This window comes from Humulus lupulus, chromosome 7 (genome assembly GCF_963169125.1).
Source record: "Humulus lupulus chromosome 7, drHumLupu1.1, whole genome shotgun sequence".
NCBI lineage: Eukaryota > Viridiplantae > Streptophyta > Magnoliopsida > Rosales > Cannabaceae > Humulus > Humulus lupulus.
In genome coordinates, this window is record NC_084799.1 from 192923080 (window position 1) to 192945397 (window position 22318).

The 22318-nt window shown below is 29.7% G+C and overlaps 1 protein-coding gene across 1 annotated transcript; it reads left to right on the top strand.

Moving 5' to 3' along the window:
- The first annotated feature begins 5681 nt into the window (after positions 1-5681).
- Positions 5682-21963, top strand: LOC133792497 (MADS-box transcription factor 23-like). Its single transcript, XM_062230407.1, has 8 exons — positions 5682-5905; positions 13848-13926; positions 20803-20864; positions 21089-21188; positions 21279-21320; positions 21411-21494; positions 21658-21848; positions 21948-21963. The coding sequence occupies exons 1-8, from the start codon at positions 5724-5726 to the stop codon at positions 21961-21963; spliced, it is 756 nt and encodes a 251-aa protein (XP_062086391.1). The 5' UTR covers positions 5682-5723.
- Positions 21964-22318: the final 355 nt, after the last annotated feature.

Below are 22318 nucleotides of genomic sequence, written 5' to 3' on the forward strand. Positions count from 1 at the left end.
AAGTAAATTAAATATTATGTTAATTGAATGCATTCGACCAACTCATGCAACTCGACAAGCACACACAAACTTAATACTTTTTACTGCCATTTGTCATTTTCATATGTCACATCATCATGTTCAATTTTGGGTTAACCATATATAATATATAATATATAATCTTAATTTTTATAAAATTTTGGTAGAATAAATATTTAGTAATTATATTTATATTAATTCGAATAATTTAAATATAATTATTATAATAATATTTAATACAATACTAGATATTCAATTATTATATATATATAAATTTTATTGTTGTAAAATATCATTATTATTATTATTATAATATTTAATACATAATTCTAACTTTTATAAAAAAAAAATTATCATTTATAATTGAAAAAACATGTTACTTATTTTTTTTATTACTGAATCTAACCTATATAAATATATATTCATATTAAATAACAACAAATATTATAAATGCATTATATATAGGTGTCGTGTGTGTACGAAGAATATGATTGTGTAACTACATAAAAAAGTAAATTAACATTTATGTGCTATCAAGAATAAACAAGTTTCTTCTCCAATAATTAAACTTTGCTTTGACTAATATCATGAATGTTTTGTTCCTTGAATATGATAGTTTGTGATCTCAAATGTTATTATATTATTTTTCTAAAAAGACGAAGATACAATGTTTTGGTTTAATTTTTCTTTTAATATGTTTATGTCATTCTTTTATATATAATATTGTTCATTTTTTTTAATTTATGTGGTAATCATAAAAAAATAATATATAAATTTTCTATGTAAAACTAAACAAACGTGTATTGTACGTTACTTGCTGATAAATTAGTTTTAGGCTCGTTTATGGTCTAGTTTTAGGATGGTTTTCATTAGTTTAGGATTATTTTATTGCAATATTATGTTCATTTGTTCATGTTTCAGGTTTTCCATGCTAAGTTGGTGAAAATAGTGAAAGGGAATGAAAGTGGAAGAAAATATAGTTAAGTTGGAGAAAACCGTGTTTTTCGGGGTCGTTATGTGCGAGTTTTGATGCTGTCAATAGCACTGCAGCGCTATCAAAGGAGTGCCATAGCGCTAGGAAGGACATGAAGGAGCTGTTGAGTTTGGAAGTAGCGCCCCAGCGCTCCAAAGGCAGTGCTACAACGCTATCAAGAACAACAGAGCAGCGCCCCAGTGCTACATCAAGGGCTATAGCGCCAGTGAAATAATTTTTAGGGTATTTTGACTCTGACTATAACGCTACATCGCTCAAGACATGGCACTACAACGCTAGCAACGCGTTTTTCATATTTTAAACCAGTTTTTGAAGGGCAAAATGGTATTTTCACTTGGGAATCTTGAAAGACTATTTAAGGAACATTATTCTGCGATTTTGAGGCAGTCTTAGTTTTATAAACCCTAGACTAGAAGAGGCTGCTATAATTAGTTTTCTTTTTCATCTGAATTCATTAGGTTGATTTTTATGAACAATTATTTGAAGTTTAATTTCATCATGTTATCTATGAACTAATTTCTTTTATCTAGGGATTAATGTAGTCACTGGGAATTTTATTTAATTTTATTATGATATTCTATTGATTCTTCTTCTCTATTCTAATCTATATGATATTTGTTTAATGCTAGTAAATACTTGATCACTATTTACTTGATTTAATGGTTTTGATTCAAAATTCGAAAGATGAGAATTGAATATGCTATCATTGTATAGACATAGGTTGCATATTGGACGAAAGTACATGTATGACTTGTGTAGTAATTAGGTTTCCATGTTTAATGCATTCTATATGTTCAAGTTTATCACGGAAATGTAGAAAACATGCATGTAGATTGAGATCTTATATCTTGAAAAAGAATAGGATCGATTATATTAACCTACTATTAGAATAGAAAGAAGAGAATTAGAATTGATTATTAAAATTAATAAAATGAACAGTTGATGAAATTAATTCCTATGTTTTTTTATTATTGATTTTTTATTAGTTGAGTCATTGTCTTGTTTCCAATTATTTAAATTATGTTTATAAGTTAGAGTATTCACTTTCATTTTGTTCTTTTCATCATAATTTTAATTCACCAAATAGAAAGTTAAAGAACAATTAGTGGTATTTGGAAATCAGTCCTCGTGGGATCGACACTCTATTTATCATATATTATTTGATTCGACCACGTATACTTGCATGTTAAATTTTGTAGACCACTTGCACCTAGCTAGTATGCAAGGTCGGCCCTGAGTTGTGGGAGGCCCTATACAAAATATGCTATTTTTAAAAAAATTATATATAAAATGACAATTTTCAAAATTTTAGCGCCTCATTATGTGGGGTTTGAGGCCAGGCCTGGCCCGCTTGTGCCTAGGGCCGGTCCTACTAGTATGTATATATATATATGGATGAATAAAATTATTAATTAAGAGTAAATTTTTATTTTGAATTTTATGTTAGTAGTAGCCACCAAGCAAAAAATAAATTTATTTACTAAATTTTCTAACTATTTTAGTATATTTTTCAAATCTAGGATTATTTCTTTTATTATGCATGATAGAGGGTGCTAATTAAAAAAAATGGTAGGAATATTAAATACTTCAAAATAATGCCACTTTTTGGAACTCTACCCAAAATACCCTTGTCATTTTTCCCTATCACTTCTCACTTCTCTCTTGTCTCTTTTCTCTTCTCCCCCTCTCTCTTTGTTCACTCTCTCTCACCTCACAGCACCACCAACACACCACCCACGACAACGACGACACCACCAGCCATGGCAACGAAGGCACCACCAACACCAAAAACCTCCATAACTTCGGCCACCTTGTAGAGATAAACACGATATACCCAGAGAAATATACATTTTGATGATTTTTGGAGTAGAAATTTATGGTAAATAATTTTTTCTCAAATATAGTGATGTTTCTTTCCCTTAAGACACCAAATATTGCATTTCGAATAGATATGGGCATTATTTTTGGGTTTTCTTTTTGTGATTTTTTTTTCAAATCTAAAACTCTGAAATTTGTAGAAAATTGACCTTACCCGATGGTGCTCGATGCTAGCTCAGTGGGGCCTCCAAAATCAAGATTTTCATGAAAAATGACTTTGTTCGATGGTGGTTCGATGTCATCTCGATGCTTGATGCGATTCTAGCAAAAGACATAATTTTTCACTCGGCTGTCCATTTGAGTGATTTTTTTTTTTATTTTTGGTATTTTTTCAAAATCAACACGTTTGAAATTCTTATATGCACATTTGTGAAGTGTAACACTTGAAAATAATACAAAAATGCAAACTTACCTCATGTTTAAGACATGTTTTGGTATCTTTTCACGTTTTAAACTTCACAAATGTGCACATGAGCATGTCAAACATGTAGATTTTGATAAAAAAAAATACCCAAAATAAAAAAATCACCCCAAACGAACACTAGAGTGAAAAATTACGTCTCTTGCAAGAATCACATCGAGCACTATCGAAACATCATCGAGCAAAGTCATTTTTTTTAATGAAAATCTTGATTTTGAAGACACCATCGAGCACCATCGAACGACCATCAAACCACCATCGAGCAAAGTCATTTTTTTCTTCATGAAAATCTTGATGATTTGAAGGCTCCATCAAGCTGGCATCGAACACTATCGAAAAACCATCAAGCAAGGTAGGAGAAAAATGACAATAGTATTTTAGGTAGAATTCTAAAAGATGACATTATTTTAAAATCTGTAATGTGCCTAGCATTTTTTTTTTAAGTAGCACCCTCTACTATGCATAGAAACTCAAATTTCCCTATAAAAATTATAAATAGGCCCGCTCATCCAAATCACCTCTCTTTACAAAAAATATCTATATATAATTAATGATGATTAGTAAAGTTTATATGCATGAAGATATGGAGATGCATCATGCATGCATATATGAACACGAGGATCAAACATATGAGTGAACATTTTGGAGCCATCTAATTTTACATTTTAGCCTAAAAAAAAGAACAAAACAAAAAAACAAGAAAAGTCAAACAAACAATTATTATAGTTTCCAAAACTAATAATGTTTTTAAGTTCTCTTTTTCTAAGTATTCAATTTTAATTTCGCCTCTGGTCGTTCTTACTAATTATGTACTTGCTAATATTTTCTTTAATTTACTTACTAATGATATCTTAGACCTAATAAGCATTCAATGATTAAAAAATACTTTATTAGTACATGCATCTATAAGCTAGATTATAGAAATTAACTAAAATTAAAAGAAACAAAAATGACTACATCATCTCTTTTAGCGCAATTCTCATAATCACAATTATAAAAAATAAAAAGAAAAATTATTATTTTTGCTCTATTATTTTAAACTCATTACCCAATTTAACCCTGAAATTCAAAATAACCCCCATGTTTCAAAAAACATAGAATTATTTTAGCTTTTATGAAAATACAGAGTTAAGCTTGATAATGAACTTAAATTAGAGAGACTAAAATAATAATTTCAAACTTACTACAAAAAAAAAAAAAAAAAACTTAATAATTTCAAAATAAATAAGAAAGTTGCAACAGAAATTTTTTTTCCTAGCAACTCAATCAGTTCAATTAGTCGACTAGACTAATCAATTCAGCTTCCTCCAATGATATAATCATATGAATAATAGTCAATTAATTTAACATAATTAATCAATTAATATCATTATCATTTTTACCTAAATATAAAAAAAATAGTATTATTACTTATCGAAGAAACCATATTATAAAACAAAAGAAAGCAAATGCATATACAAATAAAATAATAATAATAATAATCACATGGAAACAGCAAAATAAAGAAATAAAAACTATTCAAGGATAGAAAGGCACACCAAACAATATTTCATCTCAACAAATGAAAATAATAAAAAACGATTCTTCGTTGTACCCTCTCCCAAAACGGAAAGAAAGTGCCCTCGTTCTAATCGCTCCACGTGTCGGTGATCTATACGTTACACATCTGAAATCATTTCAATGCCCCCCACGAATCAAGGACTCCGTTATTATCCACGCGCATCATTCCCACAAGTCCACGCACATCTCTACCATCGACACGTGTCCTTTACAGTACAAATAAGCGATCTCCTCCGTCTCAACCAATGCTCAACGCTCCTGAGTTTGATTCACTATAGTACATGTCGACTTTCAGCAGCGAGTACAGGCATTTTAGTGTAGTCTTGGCGCGTGAGACTTTAGATCACTGAGAAAAACCAGAGTGGTTTTGTGAAGCGTAAAGGACCGGCTGTTAGCATTTAGTTTCCAAAAATAAGAGGTTTTTTGGTATCTGGCAGAGAAAGACTTCCTTAATATTTCCATATAAAGCATAAAATAATTTATTTTATGTTTTTTCTCCTTATAGCTTCTCTAAACCAAACAAACCAAAAAACAAAAAAAGAAGAAAACTTTCCTCTTACCTCTTCCAGCCTACATTCCAACTATAGTAAGAGCTCTTGTACCTGATTGTTTGATTTGATTGATATACATATATATATATATACATATATATATATATTTCTTCTTCTTATTGTTGTTGTTGTTCTTCTTATTGTTGTTCAAGTAGGTATGTATGTTGATGAATACCCATGAACTGAGATGGGAAATTATTTTGTTGATGTGTTAAGATGTTTTTGTTTGTTTTGGTTGCCGATCTTGCAGATAGAAAGAGTGAGAGAATTAGATCAACCCTCAATTGTTGTTATTATTAATATGGGAAGAGGTAAGATTGTGATCCGTAGGATTGATAATTCAACAAGCAGACAAGTGACTTTCTCAAAGAGAAGAAATGGTTTGCTTAAGAAGGCCAAAGAGCTTTCCATCCTTTGTGATGCTGAAGTGGGTCTCATTATTTTCTCCAGCACTGGCAAGCTCTATGACTATTCTAGCTCCAGGTTTCATCAATTTTCTCTCTCTCTCTCTCTCTCTCTCTCCCTCTTTTTAAAGAATATTAATTAGTATTTTTTTCCCTTTATATTACTTGTTTTGATTCTACGTGTGAACTTTGTGTCAGACTGCTGTGTTGGCTAGTTATATGTACTTAGGTAGTTCATAACAAGTACTTTTGTTTGAGTTGATCTATGTGAATATTTTCTTGGTGCAAGATTTATCAGGTGATACTATTTTTGGAATTTTCATTATGTAATGGGTGCTTTTATTTTTCTTCTTTTTTCCCCTTTATTATTGTTGTTAATTTAAATATATTAAAGGACAGCTACTTTGTTATAAGGTTAATCATCAAAAATATTTAATTTATTATTAAATTCCTTGTAGATTATATATAAATTAACACGCACGATGCAAGTGTCTTAGTATTTAAAAAAAAATTGACTGATGTATGATGATTTTAGTTCTTCAAAAACTTATTAGTTGCTCTAAGTTATATTACTGCCCATGTTTAGCTAGCTAAACAAATAGAATATCGATTATTAATTAATTACCTCTTTGGCCTTGAAAATTAACCACCTCATATATATATATATTCTTACTGTTCTAGGAATATATCTCAATTAGTAAAATATTAAGTAAAAAGTAGGTCTTCATTGAAATCTCACAGAATATAAAACGTCATGACTATATCCCAAATTTGGCTGGAATGAGAGAGATTAAAATCTTCATATACATACAATATTTACTGTTTACATATCAGAATTATTATTATATATATAATGCATTTGACATTAATATATAGTCTTTTATATTTCTTTCCCCTTTGGAAGAATTTTGACAAACCATGACACAATGTAGTACTCCTATTCTCTGTGAGTTTTTATACTATATTATCTGTGCAATATTGCTATGCTATATATGTGACAATTAAGAAGTTCATACATGGACGACCTATATACATACATGAATATATATATTTATATATATACACACACCAGAAAAGCTGGGAAAGGAAAAGAGATATGAAAAAGATATTTACTTTATTTATTAATATCAAATAAATAAATTGAGAAAACAATATATAACATTCTTCTCTATGGGATTCTTGCATAATATAATAGACAACCCAATAAGATGAAGTGATCATGAATTAAGAGAGTCCTTTCATGAAGTTATTTGATTTTAGGGTTTGTAATATATAATTACACACAACTGGATATAATATATCTATATATATTTATATAGTGTTCATTATGAGGATATTGACATCAATATAAATCGATGTCTTAATTTCATAACTAGTGTGTGTATATATATATATATATATATATTTGTAGATCAGATAGTTGTTTCTTAACTAGCTAGCTAGGCTTATTAATTATGCTATCTTTCGGTATATATAAAATAGAGAGCACAACTAACTTTAAACATTGATGATGATATATAATTTAACATGAGTTGTTTTTGATTATTAGGCCAGTTGTTATCATGAAATTATATGTACATATATATATGTATGAATCCAATATGTTAGGGGACTTGGAGAAAAGTATGACATTTTGAAACTTATATATATAAATATATATATATATATATATTTATATTTATTGACGCAGTGGCTACTCTCTTGCTAACTATATATGTTATATATGTATATATATATATACATATTTTATTTTCTAAACATGTTGAATATTCCAAAAAATTGATATTAGCCAGAGTTTTCACCCTTCAACGTATATGTCATGTGTGATGAATCAATGATATGAATGCACTTACATGTGTAATCAATGATATATATTCGTACATAACAAGATATTTTATACATATAATTAAAACCAACTATAGGTTCGTTTGTACTTTTTAGTGAAATAATGACCCTTAAAATTAAAGGAGCTAGGTTATAATGTTAATAATAATATAACAAATGCAGGAAAAGCAAGTGAGAAAAAAAAAAAAACCAAAATCGACAAAATCTTGTAGAAGAAAAAACAATTTAAGACTAGTTTTTATGAACTACAAGAAATTTGAGAAGAGAATTAACAACTAAAAACAACCCCCATCTTACACAACAAATTACATTACACAAAGAAGTTATCATAATAACTAGCACAACCAAGAGCACTACTAGATTGACATTATGTACACGTCTAAAAGATAAGAGAACAAATTGAAACACTCAAGCCATCCCAATTTATTGAACAAAATAAAATTAATTAATTATGAGGGACATAATCCAAACTAATTATATTCATTAATACAAAATATATTATATACATAGATCGTATAGCATGCAAAGTAATAATCATGTTTTATAATGAATAATTTATAGTATAGTGATATACTATACATAATTTTATATATCAAAATAAGCATTTGATCAGACACATATAGTAATAATCATAAAACAACTTATAAATTTAATTTATATTTTGAGGTTAAATACTCATTTTAGATAGCATATTGGATAAGTACCCAATTTTAGATTTTTATAATATTATACCAATTTCGAAATGTGAAAAAGGAAACCTTATATAATACCACAAAAATAAATGTAAAGATAAAACTCCTTGTACAAAGTCTAATTTTTCTTTATTTTACGATTAAACTCCTTGCATGTAATAAGAATCTCTTAAATATATATATATATATATATTATTCCCCAATTTCCCGTGCGCCCCATTGAAGTAAGTCCATATTAATTATATTAAAATACATTACAATTCATTTTTCGGAATTAAATATTTAATTCTAATTTTTGAATGGAAGTTATATTTTATCGAAATACAAACTTGATACCCTATATTTTCAATAGTACTCATCTGGTACCCTACAATTTGAAATCGTACATATTTGGTATCCAGGACTCAAATTTGATCAATACAATTTATAAATATGACCAAATTTTCCTTAATTATATGAATTTCAAATTCAATTTTAATTACTTAATTACATATAACTAATGATAGTTTAGTTATGTTGATAAAATTTAGCTTCAGGGTACCAAATATGTACGATTTCAAATTACAAGGTACCAAATGAGCATTATTGAAAATAGAAGGTACCAAATTTGTATTTCGATAAAACACTACATGAGAATTATTGAAAGGGTCCCTTACAAAAATGACACATTTTTTAAAGTCATTTTGCACTCTGAATTAGTTCTGATAATTTTTTGCAAAATGGTCTCCGACAGTCCAGACAGTTGATCGAAATATTTAGAGAGCTAGTCGAAATTTTAGATAGAGGCCATTTTTCAAAAAAAAAATTCAAAACTAGGCCATAATGCAAAATGACTTCAAAAAAAGAGGCAATTTCCACAAATTACATACTCTTATTCAAAATATAAGGTACTAAATATTTCGATAAAATACATGGTACCAAATATTTATCTACCTTTGAATTAATTAGAGAAATTATATAAAAATTACGAATAATATGTTCCCAACCAAATTGCTCTTTCAAATCAAAGGAGTGCTCATGTAGTTTGTAACCTTTTTTTTTATTGATATAAACTACTAAAGTTATTCTAATAAATTTATTCTAATAAATTTATTCTTATTTCTTTACTAATGGGTATAGGTATGTTACAATAGGTTTTGAAATATAAAACTTATCTAGCTACCGCCACCAAAAAAAAATCTATTTTGTGAAAGTATAATTTTTCACAATTACCCCAAAAAAAATCCATTGTAACTAAAGAGAGGAAAATTTACATCTAAAATAATTTTTGGATTTTTTGCATTTAAATAATTCCAAAAATCACCTAACATACTTTATTTACATAAACATTGCGCCACACCATCAAAACAATATTGGATTTATAAAATAATATACGTGAAATAGAAAAGTTCGCGAAATCCCAAATTTTTCCGTTTTTGTTTTTGTTTTCAAAAGCAACATTTTGGTTGCTTACAATATCAATAAGATACATTTTCATAAAAAAAAACTCCATTTTTAGATTATTTTATTAAAATTGTATTAAAACTTTTTAATTTAAAAGTTACCACATAGTATACTAAAAGTAAATTTTGCTAATAGGTTATATGATAACTTGTTATACTTTATTGTAACTTATTAGTTTCTAAAATAAGCTTGAAAGTAATCTAAAGTTATCTTAAATAATAAGTAATATAACCTAAAAATGACAATTTGGTATCTTTAAGGTAACAAATTTTCTACAAATAAATTTTGGAGGTAGGCAAAGTGTATATAAAATAATATAGTCTAAAAATGAAGCTTTCTATAAAAAAAAAGTAGCCAATCGGTATCTTATATTATCGTAAGTAACTAAAAAATTACTCTTGACAACCCAAAGAAACATAAATTTTAGGATTGCATGAACTTCTCCTTTTCAGCTATTTTACTTTTGAAATTTTTTTTTTTTATAACGTGACAAGACATTTTTGTAAATAAAAAGTTGTAGGATATTTTTGTAATAATTATATGTTATGTGTATATAGATGAAAAAATTCCAAAAAGAAATCATATTTTGACACAAATTGTGAATGTTATTCTTTTTAGTCACAATTGTTTTACATTTATAATTATGGAATGTATTGAGTAAAAGTACATTTATCTAGGACGAATATATTTTTTCAGTTAATTTTGATTGTCACGCACTGTTTAACCATGCACAGCAATATGGTCCTGACAATTTTAGTTGTTATCGTTTTTTACTCTCAAACTGTCTCCTTTCAAAAATTAAAAAATAAATAAAAAATCTCAAACTGTGTGTTACTAAATTATAAAATTTGTGTCCTAATGTTATCTGTGTGGAAATATGAGCCTTTGGTATATAATTATATTGTTTACATATATACATGGTAATTTATAAAATAATAATTAATAATTAAATTTGTTGATCGTTTTGAAGTCATGAAATTTCATTAACATATTCCCACAATTTTTTTTTTTGGTACATTACATATACCTTGGTTTTCACGTTATATGAATCGCACAAATAAATTAATAAAAATAAAACTACCTTTGAATTTTATTTTACTTTTTTTTTCTTTCCCAAATTTTCTCTTAAGTTATAATTCAAAATCATTTAATAGAAGTTTAAAGTTGTTATCCACATGTAAGTTGATGTAGGAGATATATTAACCAATCTTAATTAATTTAAATAGTCTAGATTTTTTTTAAGGTAGAATAATCTAGATTATTAATTTTAAAAATTTTTCCATTTTATTAACTTTACTGTAATGACTTTATAAGCCTAATTAGAAAAAATGTATAATGAAATATTATTGATTATTGATATTTTGAAATAGAGTCTTGATTCTTGAGAAAGAGTTTCTCTTATATATTTTGGGGTTTTTCCTTTATTGGTCATAAATTTGACATGAGTTATTATGCTCACCAATTCCAATTTGTTACATCATAAGTACTATAAAACTAAATGAAATAAAAATATTTTTATCCTTGAAATTATCTTTCAAATAAAGTTTAAATTAAATCTGAAAGACAACAAATAATATTGTTAGTTAATAATGCTACTAGGCCACTGATCTATCTATAATCCATTGGGGTTCCTTAAAAGTAGAACTCTCATTACCAATACATAAAACATATTAACTGAAGCTAATTAATTTTGTTTTGATCAGTGCAATATTTTTAGGATACAAAATTCATGTGTCAGATTAATTATTATCATTTAAGACAGTAATTAAAAAAACTTGCACACGCCATTTCAACACATAGGAAAATGTTAAAAATATGTGTAAGTTTTAAATATGATTGAAAGAAAAATAAATTTTAGATATAGAGTTATGAAAATATATTGTTCAAATTATTATGAAGTGTGGAGATGCACTTCAAAACAATTATTTTGTATATATCCATGCAATGTATAATTTCCTTAAAAACAAAAATCAAAATTTTCTATATTCGTTTCCTATAGGTAATTTGAATCTCTTTATTTTCCATATTTCCTTTTCCCATAAAAGAAATTGTTATCTTGGTGTATCCTGTACATTCATGCATGCTGAAGAAAGGTAGTGTTTTTGCAGATGCAGCAATTAATAAGAGTGGTTCTTTATCACTCTTTTGCTCAAAAATCTCACTACAATGTAGCTCTGTAACCTTGTTCTCAAGAAACAAATGGGTCTGTTTGACATTATTTTCTGTTTTTTGTTTTCGAAATTGTGTTCACAGAAATAAAAAACAATTTTTGTAGTTTTAAAAAACAAGAGGTGTTTGGTTAATGTTTTTTAAAAACTATTTTTTAGTTTTATTTTTTTTAAATCTTAAATAAAAAATTAACAGATATATTTACAAAGAGAAAAGTCTTTTAATTTTTTTTAATAAATAATGAGATAAAATAATTTGAAAGAAAAAATGATGAAAAATAAGGAGAGAGAAAGTAAGGAGAGAAAATGTGAAGAAATAGAAATTGAGAATAAAGAAATTGATCCAAGAAAAAATGAGAGAGAAGGTGATGAGAAAGAAAGTGAAGAGAGATAAGTGAGTAGAGAAAAAGTGATGAGAGAGGAAATGGCGAGAGAGAAAAAATGATTAGAGAGAAAATAAAGATATATTAGGTGATGAGAACAAAGTGAAGATATAGTAAGTGATGAAAGAGAAAATTATGACATAATAAGTGATGCAAGAGAAAATAAGGAGATAGAAAATGATGAAAGAGAAAATGAAAATATTGAAAGTGAGAAGAGAGAAAATAGCAAGAGAGAAAGTGAAGAGGGAAAACGTAAGGAAAGAGAGAAAGTGATAAGAGAGAAAATAAGGAGATAACAAATTATGAGAGAGAAAGTAATGTGAGAGAAAATGAAAAGAAATAAAAACTAATGAGAGAGAAAATTATGTGACAATAAATGATATTAGATATAATAATAATTAAAAAAGTAATGTGAGAAAAAAAAAAGATAGACCAAAAAATTTTGAGAACAACAAAAAATAATTTTTTGTTGTTCTCAAAATTTTCTGTTTTTTGTAACTTTATTTTCAAAAATTATTTTCTGAAAACAACGCCAAACATCTACAACTTGTTTTCAAAAATTAATTTTTAGCTTTTAAAAACAAAAAACAGTTTTTTAGTTAAGGAGTAACACACCCTCCATACTACACATGTTTAACCATATGTCTAACACTATAAACAAGACTAAACAAAATGCAACTCAAAATCATGAGAGTAAGATTCTTTGACTATATTTATTTGGATAAATAAGTGAAATACAGTTCCTTCATCAAGTTTGCAAATTAAGAGAAATGGATCTTACATGATGTAATTCTCATTCTAACCTTGGCTAGAAGATTGTCATTGTTATATATATATATATATATATATATATTTATATAAAAGACAGAAAAATATTCTGATGATCTGCTCATATTAGGTCAAAAGTGAGTAAAAATACTATAAGTAGTTGTTTTTATTTGTTTCTTTTTCTTTATGAGAGCTTTGTTTCTTCTCTTTCTTTGCCTTTTCCTTAATAATTTTTCTTTTTTTTTTGGAGAGTTTGGATTAAAAAGCTATTGAAAATTTAAATATATACAAAAAATATGTAATTTTGGAAGAAATTAAAAATTATATATTGTGTTATATATATACAGCCTTTAGAATTAAATAAATAAATAAAAGTTTTATATATATTAGTTTTACATTTTTTTACTTATTGACAGAAGGAGCACAATAGGCACATGTGTTATGTTGTTTATGTATTTAAACTTATTACATGCGCCAACCATACATTTGAAAGTAAAAATACGTAAGTGCATGAGTCTATTTACATGGATATTATTTTATGCATGCTGATCTTTTAATTTTATATCTATTTAACTTTATATAAACGACATAACATATTTCACATCATCATATCAATTCATAATATCTATCATTTACATGTTTTTTTAAAGATATATCTATATCATTAAGGTCGGAGTTGATTATGATAAAATCTAACGAAAGTGCATTTTTCATTTTTATAGCATGAAATCTGTTATTGAGCGTTACAACAAAATGAAAGAGGAACATCATCAATTGTTGAATCCTGCTTCAGAAGTAAAGGTAATATTATTTATAATATATAACCACTAATTGCTACAAATTAACTGTTTTGTGTAGTACTTATATACATGCATACATTATAATATTTTGAAACATCAATTATTAGAAATAAGATATGCTCGCTCAAGTGGTTAGATCTGCCAATTTTCTAGAACCTTTCATGAAGATTGTTCTTTTAATTGCATAATATTGAATATGACATAGTTTGCAAATACAGACACATATCATTGACAATCGATCGCACTTCGTTCACTAATTATCTTTGTACGTATGTGTATACATGGACTGCAAGGGATGTACTTATAAGGATGATTAAGCTTGTTAGAGAATAGAATCCCATATGGAAAGAATGTAGGATCATCATACTATTTATAAGAGCATGGGTTATTTCACTCATCACTAATTAGTTTTGAGATGAAACCCTATACTTCTTACTATGCATCATTTTCTACTTTCTAAACCACTTTCTACCACATTCTAACATGGTATCATAAGCCAAAGAAAACTCTAACGAGTAAAAACACGATTCAAATCTAAAACCGGTCCAAAAATAGAGCCAAAAAAAGCTATAAGAGTCACTTACGATCGAGCCGTTCAAGATTGGTGAGCACAAATAGCCACCATCTTGAGGGGGATGTTAGAGAATAGAATACCACATGGAAAGTATGTGGGATCATCATATGATTTATAAGAGCATGTGTTACTCCACTTATTACCAATTGGTTTTGAGATGGAACCTCATGCTTCTTATCATGCAACCTTTCCTACTATCTGCACCACTTTCCACCACATTCTAACAATAGTTTTTGTTCGTCCCTATTAAGAATATCTACCCTTATATTATTCCATTAATTAGCTTTGTTTACATTTACCTTCCAAATTCAAATATTGAGATCTTCGTTTGTGTTGTAGTAATAAGGAATCAAGCTTTGCTCTATTAAGAAATTAGTAGTGCATTTCATATAGTGTTACTTGGTGGGTGGTTGGTTGTTACTTAGAAGATTGTAGTTATAGTAATAAAAGGTTTGCATAAATAGACTAAGAATATAATTAAAGAAAGAAGAGAGGCATTGTAATGGGAAGTGACTACTCTCTAGGGAGTGAGATCCTCTCGATGGTTCGTGAATTTGGGATAGAGAAAATAGTGATGTTTTGTTGTAGTTTAGAATATTTGATGATTCATAGTAGTAGTGGCTAGAGTAACGATGGGTTATAATATTATAGTTGATGTTGTTGATTGTACAAGTAAAGAAATTTGAGTTTGGAGAAGTAAGGTTTATGTTTTAGAGAGTATAAAATAGTAGAAAGCAGTAGAATTTTATTGATGGTTTGTTTGTTTTTAGTTACACCATTTGCTACCCATGATGGGGTATTTATAGTGGCTAGCCTACTTTACATTTGTGGCTAAAATTACTTGTTCTAGATCCTTCTTTTACTAGAAGGAATATTAACCACACAAATTTACTTGTTTCTCAAGCATAATTAGAAAGTTCTAGACTTAAGTTTTCTAGAAATACTTATAAGAAATTCTAGAGTAATCTTGTTCTACAAATATCTAGAAAATTCTTGAGTAAAGTATTCTACAAATGTCTAGCATATTCTAGAGCATTCAAAAAATGTGTAGCAACTTCTGATACTCCTCCTTGGTACACATTTCAGTCACTCCAATCATGTCTCGTAGTAGCTCGAACTTTCCTCTTGGTAGTGCATTTGTGAATATATCTGCTAACTGTTCTTCAATCCTGTAGTGCTTGAGTTCTATTTCTTTGTTTGTTTCAGCTTCTCTGATGAAATGATACTTGATGCTTATATGCTTCGTTTTGTTGTGAAATACAAAATTTTTGGCCATTGCAATAGCTGATTTGCTATCGCAGTAGATCTTTGTAGCTTCATCTTGTGATTCTCCCATGTCTTCAAGTATTCTTTTCAGCCATATAGCTTGGCTTGTATAGTCATTGCTGCAACAATATACTCCGCTTCAGCTGATGATTGTGCAACTGTCTCTTGTTTCGTTGATGTCCAGGAAAATATCACTGATCCAATTATGAAAGCATATCTTGACGTACTTTTCATGTCGTCTAGTGATCCTGCCCAGTCACTATCTATGTAGCCAATGAGTTTTGACTCTTGTGTGACTCCATACCATATTCCATAGTTCTTTGTCCCTTGTAAGTATCTAAGGACTCTCTTGACTGCTCCATAGTGAACTTGACTTGTACCGGGCATGAATATTGATAGGAGACTAACTGCATACATAATGTCTGGTCTTGTAGCTGTCAGATAGAGTAAGCTGCCAATTAAACTTCTACACTTCCATTCATCTGCTTTTGGTGACCCGTCCTCTTTCTTGAGAGCTTTGTTGTTGTCTAGTGGAGTTGATACTGTCTTACATCCCTCCATCTTGAACTTCTTCAATAGTGTCTCTGTATACTTCTTTTGTGAAATGAAGATCCCATCTTCTTTTTGAGTTATTTCAATCCCGAGAAAGTAATGCATTAAGCCCAAATCAGTCATCTCAAAACTCTTCATCGTGTCTTCTTTGAATTTTTTGATCATCTCCTTATTGTTTCCTGTATAGATGAGATCATCAACATATAGAGAGACAACAAGTGTGTCACTCGTACCTTGAGTCTTGATGTAGAGTGTTGGCTAACTTTTGCTCCTATCCTGAATCCTTGTTCAGTGAAGTAGCTATCAATCCTGCTGTACCAGGCTCTTGGAGCTTGCTTTAGGCCATATAAAGCCTTTTTTAACTTGAGAGCTTTATCTTCTTGTCCTTGCACCATGAACCCTTGAGGTTGCTCTTCATAGATTTCTTCTTCGAGATAGCTGTTGAGAAATGCTGACTTCATGTCTAGTTGGAAAGTCTTCCATTTCTTATGTGCAGCTAGAGCAATCAAAGCCCTGATTATGTCGAGGCGTGCAACTGGAGCAAATGTTTCATTGTAGTCAACTCCATGTTGTTGTGAGTATCCTTTAGTGACTAACCTTGCTTCATGATTTTGAATCGAGCCGTCTGGGTTGAGCATTGTCTTGTAAACCCACTTGACTCCTATAGTGTCTTTGTCTTGTGGAAGATCTACAAGCTCCCATGTTTCAGTCTTCTCAATCATCTTTATTTCTTCATTCATGGCTTTTCTCCATACTTCTTGTTGTCGAGCTTCTTCGAAGCTTTCTGGCTCCATAAGCACTAAGTTGCATGTCTCGTAGATCTCTGCTAAAGATCTCGTTCATAGTGGTGGTGAGTCTAGTGGGAATTCTATGACTTGTATCGGCTCCTCCATGGTTAGTTGAGTTGGAACATCATTTTGTTCTTGTCTTGACTGTAGAGGAATGTTGACAATTTTTCTTTCAACTTCTTATGTCTCCCAATTGTATGTCGTATCTTCGTCGAATTGTACGTCTCGACTGATTATGAGCTTCTTCATTCCTAAGCTATAGACTCGATAGCCTTTTGATTAAGTACAATAGCCTAAGAAAATTCCTTTCTCAGTCTTCTCGTCTGGCTTGCCTCTTTTTTCTTTTGGAGTATGTGAGTAGCATATGCAGCCGAATACTTTGAGATGCTTTGCTGATGGATTTCGTCCACTCCAAGCTTCAATCTGCGTCTTGTCTTGTACAACTTTGGTTGGACATCTATTCAGCAGATAGACTACAGTGCTTACTGTCTCTGCCCAAAATCTTTTTGGAAGACCCTTCTCCATGAGCATAGCTCTTGTTGTCTCCATAACAGTTCTATTTTTTCTCTCAGACACACCATTTTGTTCATGTGTGTATCCAACTGTGAGTTGATGCTCCATGCCTTCTTCTTCGCAGAACTTGTTGAACTTGTTAGAAGTGTATTCTTTGCCTCTGTCACTTCTTATTGTCTTGATGTTGCGACCACTTTGCTTTTCGACATGGGTTTTGAATTTCTTGAAATTATCAAAAACTTGCGATTTTTCTCGCAAAAAATAAACCCATGTCATTCTAGTAAAGTCATCGATAAAGGGAATGAAGTACATGTTTTGATCATTTGATGGAGTACGCATAGGCCCGCAAACGTCTGTGTGGAATAACTCCAGTGGCTCTTTGGCTCTCCAAGCTTTACTGGATGCAAAAGATTGTTGATGTTGCTTTCCGAGCATGCACCCTTCACAGACAGTGTTGAACTCCTTGATTGCTGGGAGGTCTTGCATCATATTCTTCTGCTGGAGGATTTTTAGCCTGAGGAAATTGAAATGTCCAAACCTTCTGTGCCATAGCCATGATTCATCTGCTTGTGCTTGCATTGCGACATTGCTTGCATATCTCCATTGTAAAGGAAAGCATCTATTTTCTTTCATTTTTATTTTTGCAATTTCGAAGGATTTGTCTTGCTTGTCATAGATTGTGCAAGAATTTCCTTCGAAATGCAAGGAGTACCCTTTTTCAATCATTTGTCCTACACTAAATAGGTTTTGATCGATGTTGGGTACCAAGAGTACATCATTGATGTATCTTTTTCCTTTTTTAGTGTCAATGACAATTGTGCCCTTACCAACTGCTTCCATGAAGTCACCATTGCAAATTTTGACTTTAGCCTTGGATTTATCAAGACTACAAAAGATGCTTTCATTTTCTGTCATGTGGTTACTACAATCACTGTCTAGATACCAAGTATCTTTTTCTTCTGATGCAACTTGGCAGACATAGAAGAGCTTATTTTCATCATTTTTCTCTTTTAAAAAATTAGCATCATGGGATTTTTTAAAATGACAAGTTTTTTCAATGTGGCCAAATTTTTTACAATTTTGGCACTAAGGTTTTCCTTTAAACCAACTGTCTTTCTCCAAGTGACTTTTTCTTTTACAAATGCCACATGGAGAATACTTGTTATTTCTTTTTGTTTTTCTTGAAAACTCTTGCTTTTAAAATTTTCTAGTGATTTTCTCCCATTAGCTTTAGATTTTTGGGACCGCGAATTAATTTTAGACTGAAAGGCATTTTCAATCCAATTTTCACTATGCCTTTCTCGCCTACTTTCATATGTTTCGAGATAGCCCATTAATTCAGTTGGTGATAGAGTATCTAAATGTTTTGTTTCTTCTATCACAGAGATTATTGCATCATATTTTTCTGTACAAGAAATTAGTATTTTCTCTATAATTTCCTTGTCAGAAATTATTTCCCCATAGGCTCCCATTTATTTACTATTTCTCTAATTCTAGAATAGTAATCTTTTGCGGTCTCATTATCCTTCATTTTAAGATTTTCAAAATATCTTCTGAGCTTCTGTAGTTTAACAGTGCGTACTTGACTGTTCCTTAGAACTCCTCCTGCAACGTGTCCCATGCTTCTTTCGCAGTTGATGCACCCATAATCCGTGTAAATATATCATCTACCATAGCTTGCTGCAAACAGAATAACGCTTGAGAATATTTTTGTTGATTCTCCTGGAGGGCCCTCTTTTGATTTTCCGAGAGAGACGAAGTTTCTTCTAGACTAGTAAATCCTACCTCACCAATTTTTCACAGATTTTGTGATCGAAAATAGGTCATCATTTTGATGGACCAAAAATCATAATTTTCTCCATGGAAAATTGGAAGAGAAAGAGAAGAGCGGTTGGAATCGATTATCATGATGTGCGGAAAGTATTACGCCCAGTATTTGAATCGACCTGGCTCTGATACCACTGATGGTTTGTAAATTTGGGATAGAGAAAATAGTGATGTTTTGTTGTAATTTAGAATATTTGATGAGTAGTAGTAGTGACTAGAGTAAATATGGGTTATGATATTATAGTTGATGTTGTTGAGTGTATAAGTGAAGAAATTTGGGTTTGGAAGAGTAAGGTTTATGTTTTAGAGAGTATAAAATAGTAGAAAGTAGTAGAATTTTATTGATGGTTTGTTTGTTTTTAGTTACACCATTTGCTACACATAATGTGGTATTTATAGTAGCTAGCCTACTTTACATTTGTGGCTAAAATTACTTGTTCTAGATCCTTCTTTTACTAGAAGAAATATTAACTACACAAATTTACTTGTTCCTCAAGCATAACTAGAAAGTTCTAGACTTAAGTTTTCTAGAAATGCTTATAAGAAATTCTAGAATAATCTTGTTCTACAAATATCTAGAAAATTATTGAGTAAAAAGTATTCTACAAATGTCTAGCATATTCTAGAGCATTCAAAAAATGTGTAGCAACTTCTAATACCTCTCAAACAACTTGCTGTAAACAATATTAGATTAGATGTAAAATAAAGCACTCCCTTGTTCATACAATGAAGTATAAATTTTAGATTTGTTTTGGGTGTTTCCTTTTTGTTTACATATCATAACTCTATATAACTAGAATTCGAATTATGTGATTATATATATAAGTACTCATTTGATGACAATCATATTCTAAAGCGCATAGAACATCCAATGTGAAAAGAAAAGATGCAATATAAGCATACCATATAATTAACATCATTAACAAATTCAATTAGATAAATAAAAGGGATTTTTAACAATAAATACAACAAATGTAATTCTTCATGAACATACGTATGAAGTGTTTTCTTTTTAATTATCACTATTATCTGTTGAAACTACAAAAGTACAAATTGAAAGAAGACATTTAAAAAAAAAAATCTAGTCTTTTTCATTTGATCACACAACAAGAACAACCATACTGACAAAACAAGTTATACTAATAAAAGTGATATTTAGTAAAGAAGTAGACAAATATTTCAAATATTTACATATTCATCCATTCATTTAATGTCATTCTTCATATAATTCACATGTCAGACACTCTTACTACATCAATATTTTCATTGTAAACTAATAAACATGCTCTAATTAAATCTTTCATTACTTCGTGCTTATCTCAAAATTGTGCAAATAATTATGTTTTTAACTTCCTAGTTTTGGCAAAGGGAGGCTACAACACTTAGGCAACAACTACAGTATTTGCAAGAATGTCACAGGTAACTTATTTTTGTAGGGAGACAAAGATGAAATACTAACTTACCAACTATACTATGACAATTTTTCTTGAACAAGATTAGTAGCATATGTTGTCCCTATATAATCAAAGAATTGCCCCATCAGTCATTATATGTATTATTATTAATCAAATGTTCGGCAAAAAGAAGAAAACTGATGACAAAAAATACATAATCCTTTAATTTTTTCAATGCTATTCATTCAGACAATTAATGGGGGAAGAACTTTCTGGTTTGAGTGCCCGAGATTTACAAAATCTAGAAAACCAACTAGAAATGAGTTTGAAAGGTATTCGTATGAAAAAGGTATGTAGCTTTCAGCCCTTAGAGATCCCTTCCTTTTGAATTTCATAGACTTATCACATATTTCTTACCTTTTAATGTGCTTATTTGCAGGACCAAATATTAACTGATGAAATAAAAGAACTAAACCGAAAGGTTTTTCAACATGATTGACTTCTTTTCATCGGTTTTATTTTGGGCCTAATTTACATTATTATTAGATAACTATCATTTACTGAATTACAGGGAAATCTCATTCATCAAGAGAATGTAGAACTATGTAAGAAGGTAGACCTGCTCCACAAAGAAAATCTGGAACTGCAAAGAAAGGTACTTTATTGGACAACTTCATAGGTTAATATGAAACTCAGCTTATTAAGTATATGCAAGTTACTTTTCAAATTCAAACAAAATACACAAGGATATTCCAAAGTTCAAAACATAAGCTACGTAATGTCAAAGGTAGGTTTTTCATTATTATTATTTTTATCAGGTTTATGGGGCTAGTGACATGACAAATGATATCAACAAAATCTCCAGTCTTGGGTATACCAATGCTACCAACAAATATGATGCACAACCAGCGGTTCATCTACAATTAAGTCAACCGCAAACACAAGTGCAATCTCAGTCTAAGTCTCAAGCTCAAAACAATAAAACTTCACCAAAAGCAATGATACTAGGGTATCCACTAAAACATACCTACTCAATTTATATATTCCATTCATGATGAAGCGTTCATTTTATGTGTTAACACTAGTTATATTTATTGATTTTCAACAGGTTGCAACTGGACTAGCGAATCTATTTGACTATTGTAGATGATTAGTCATAAAAATGGCACAAGTGACAGTGAAAATCAAACCTTTGTTAGAGCTTGTACTTTAGCTACTTAGGAAGAAGACATTCAACAGAAACCACCAGACTTGGAATTATCACTGTCTTGGAACTTGAACATTGTGATAAAAGAGTAAGGTCCTGGCGAAAAGTGAGCTACTAGGTAATTTAGCAAGAGCAGCGCATCAGCAGCTACAACAACTCATTCCTAGATTTCAGGAGATAGCACCTCCTAGTTTTTCTGTCGAATCAATGAAGATATCCTTTGGATAATAATGTCAATCTTCTTGCTAGTTAGATTTAGTATTTATTTGTAT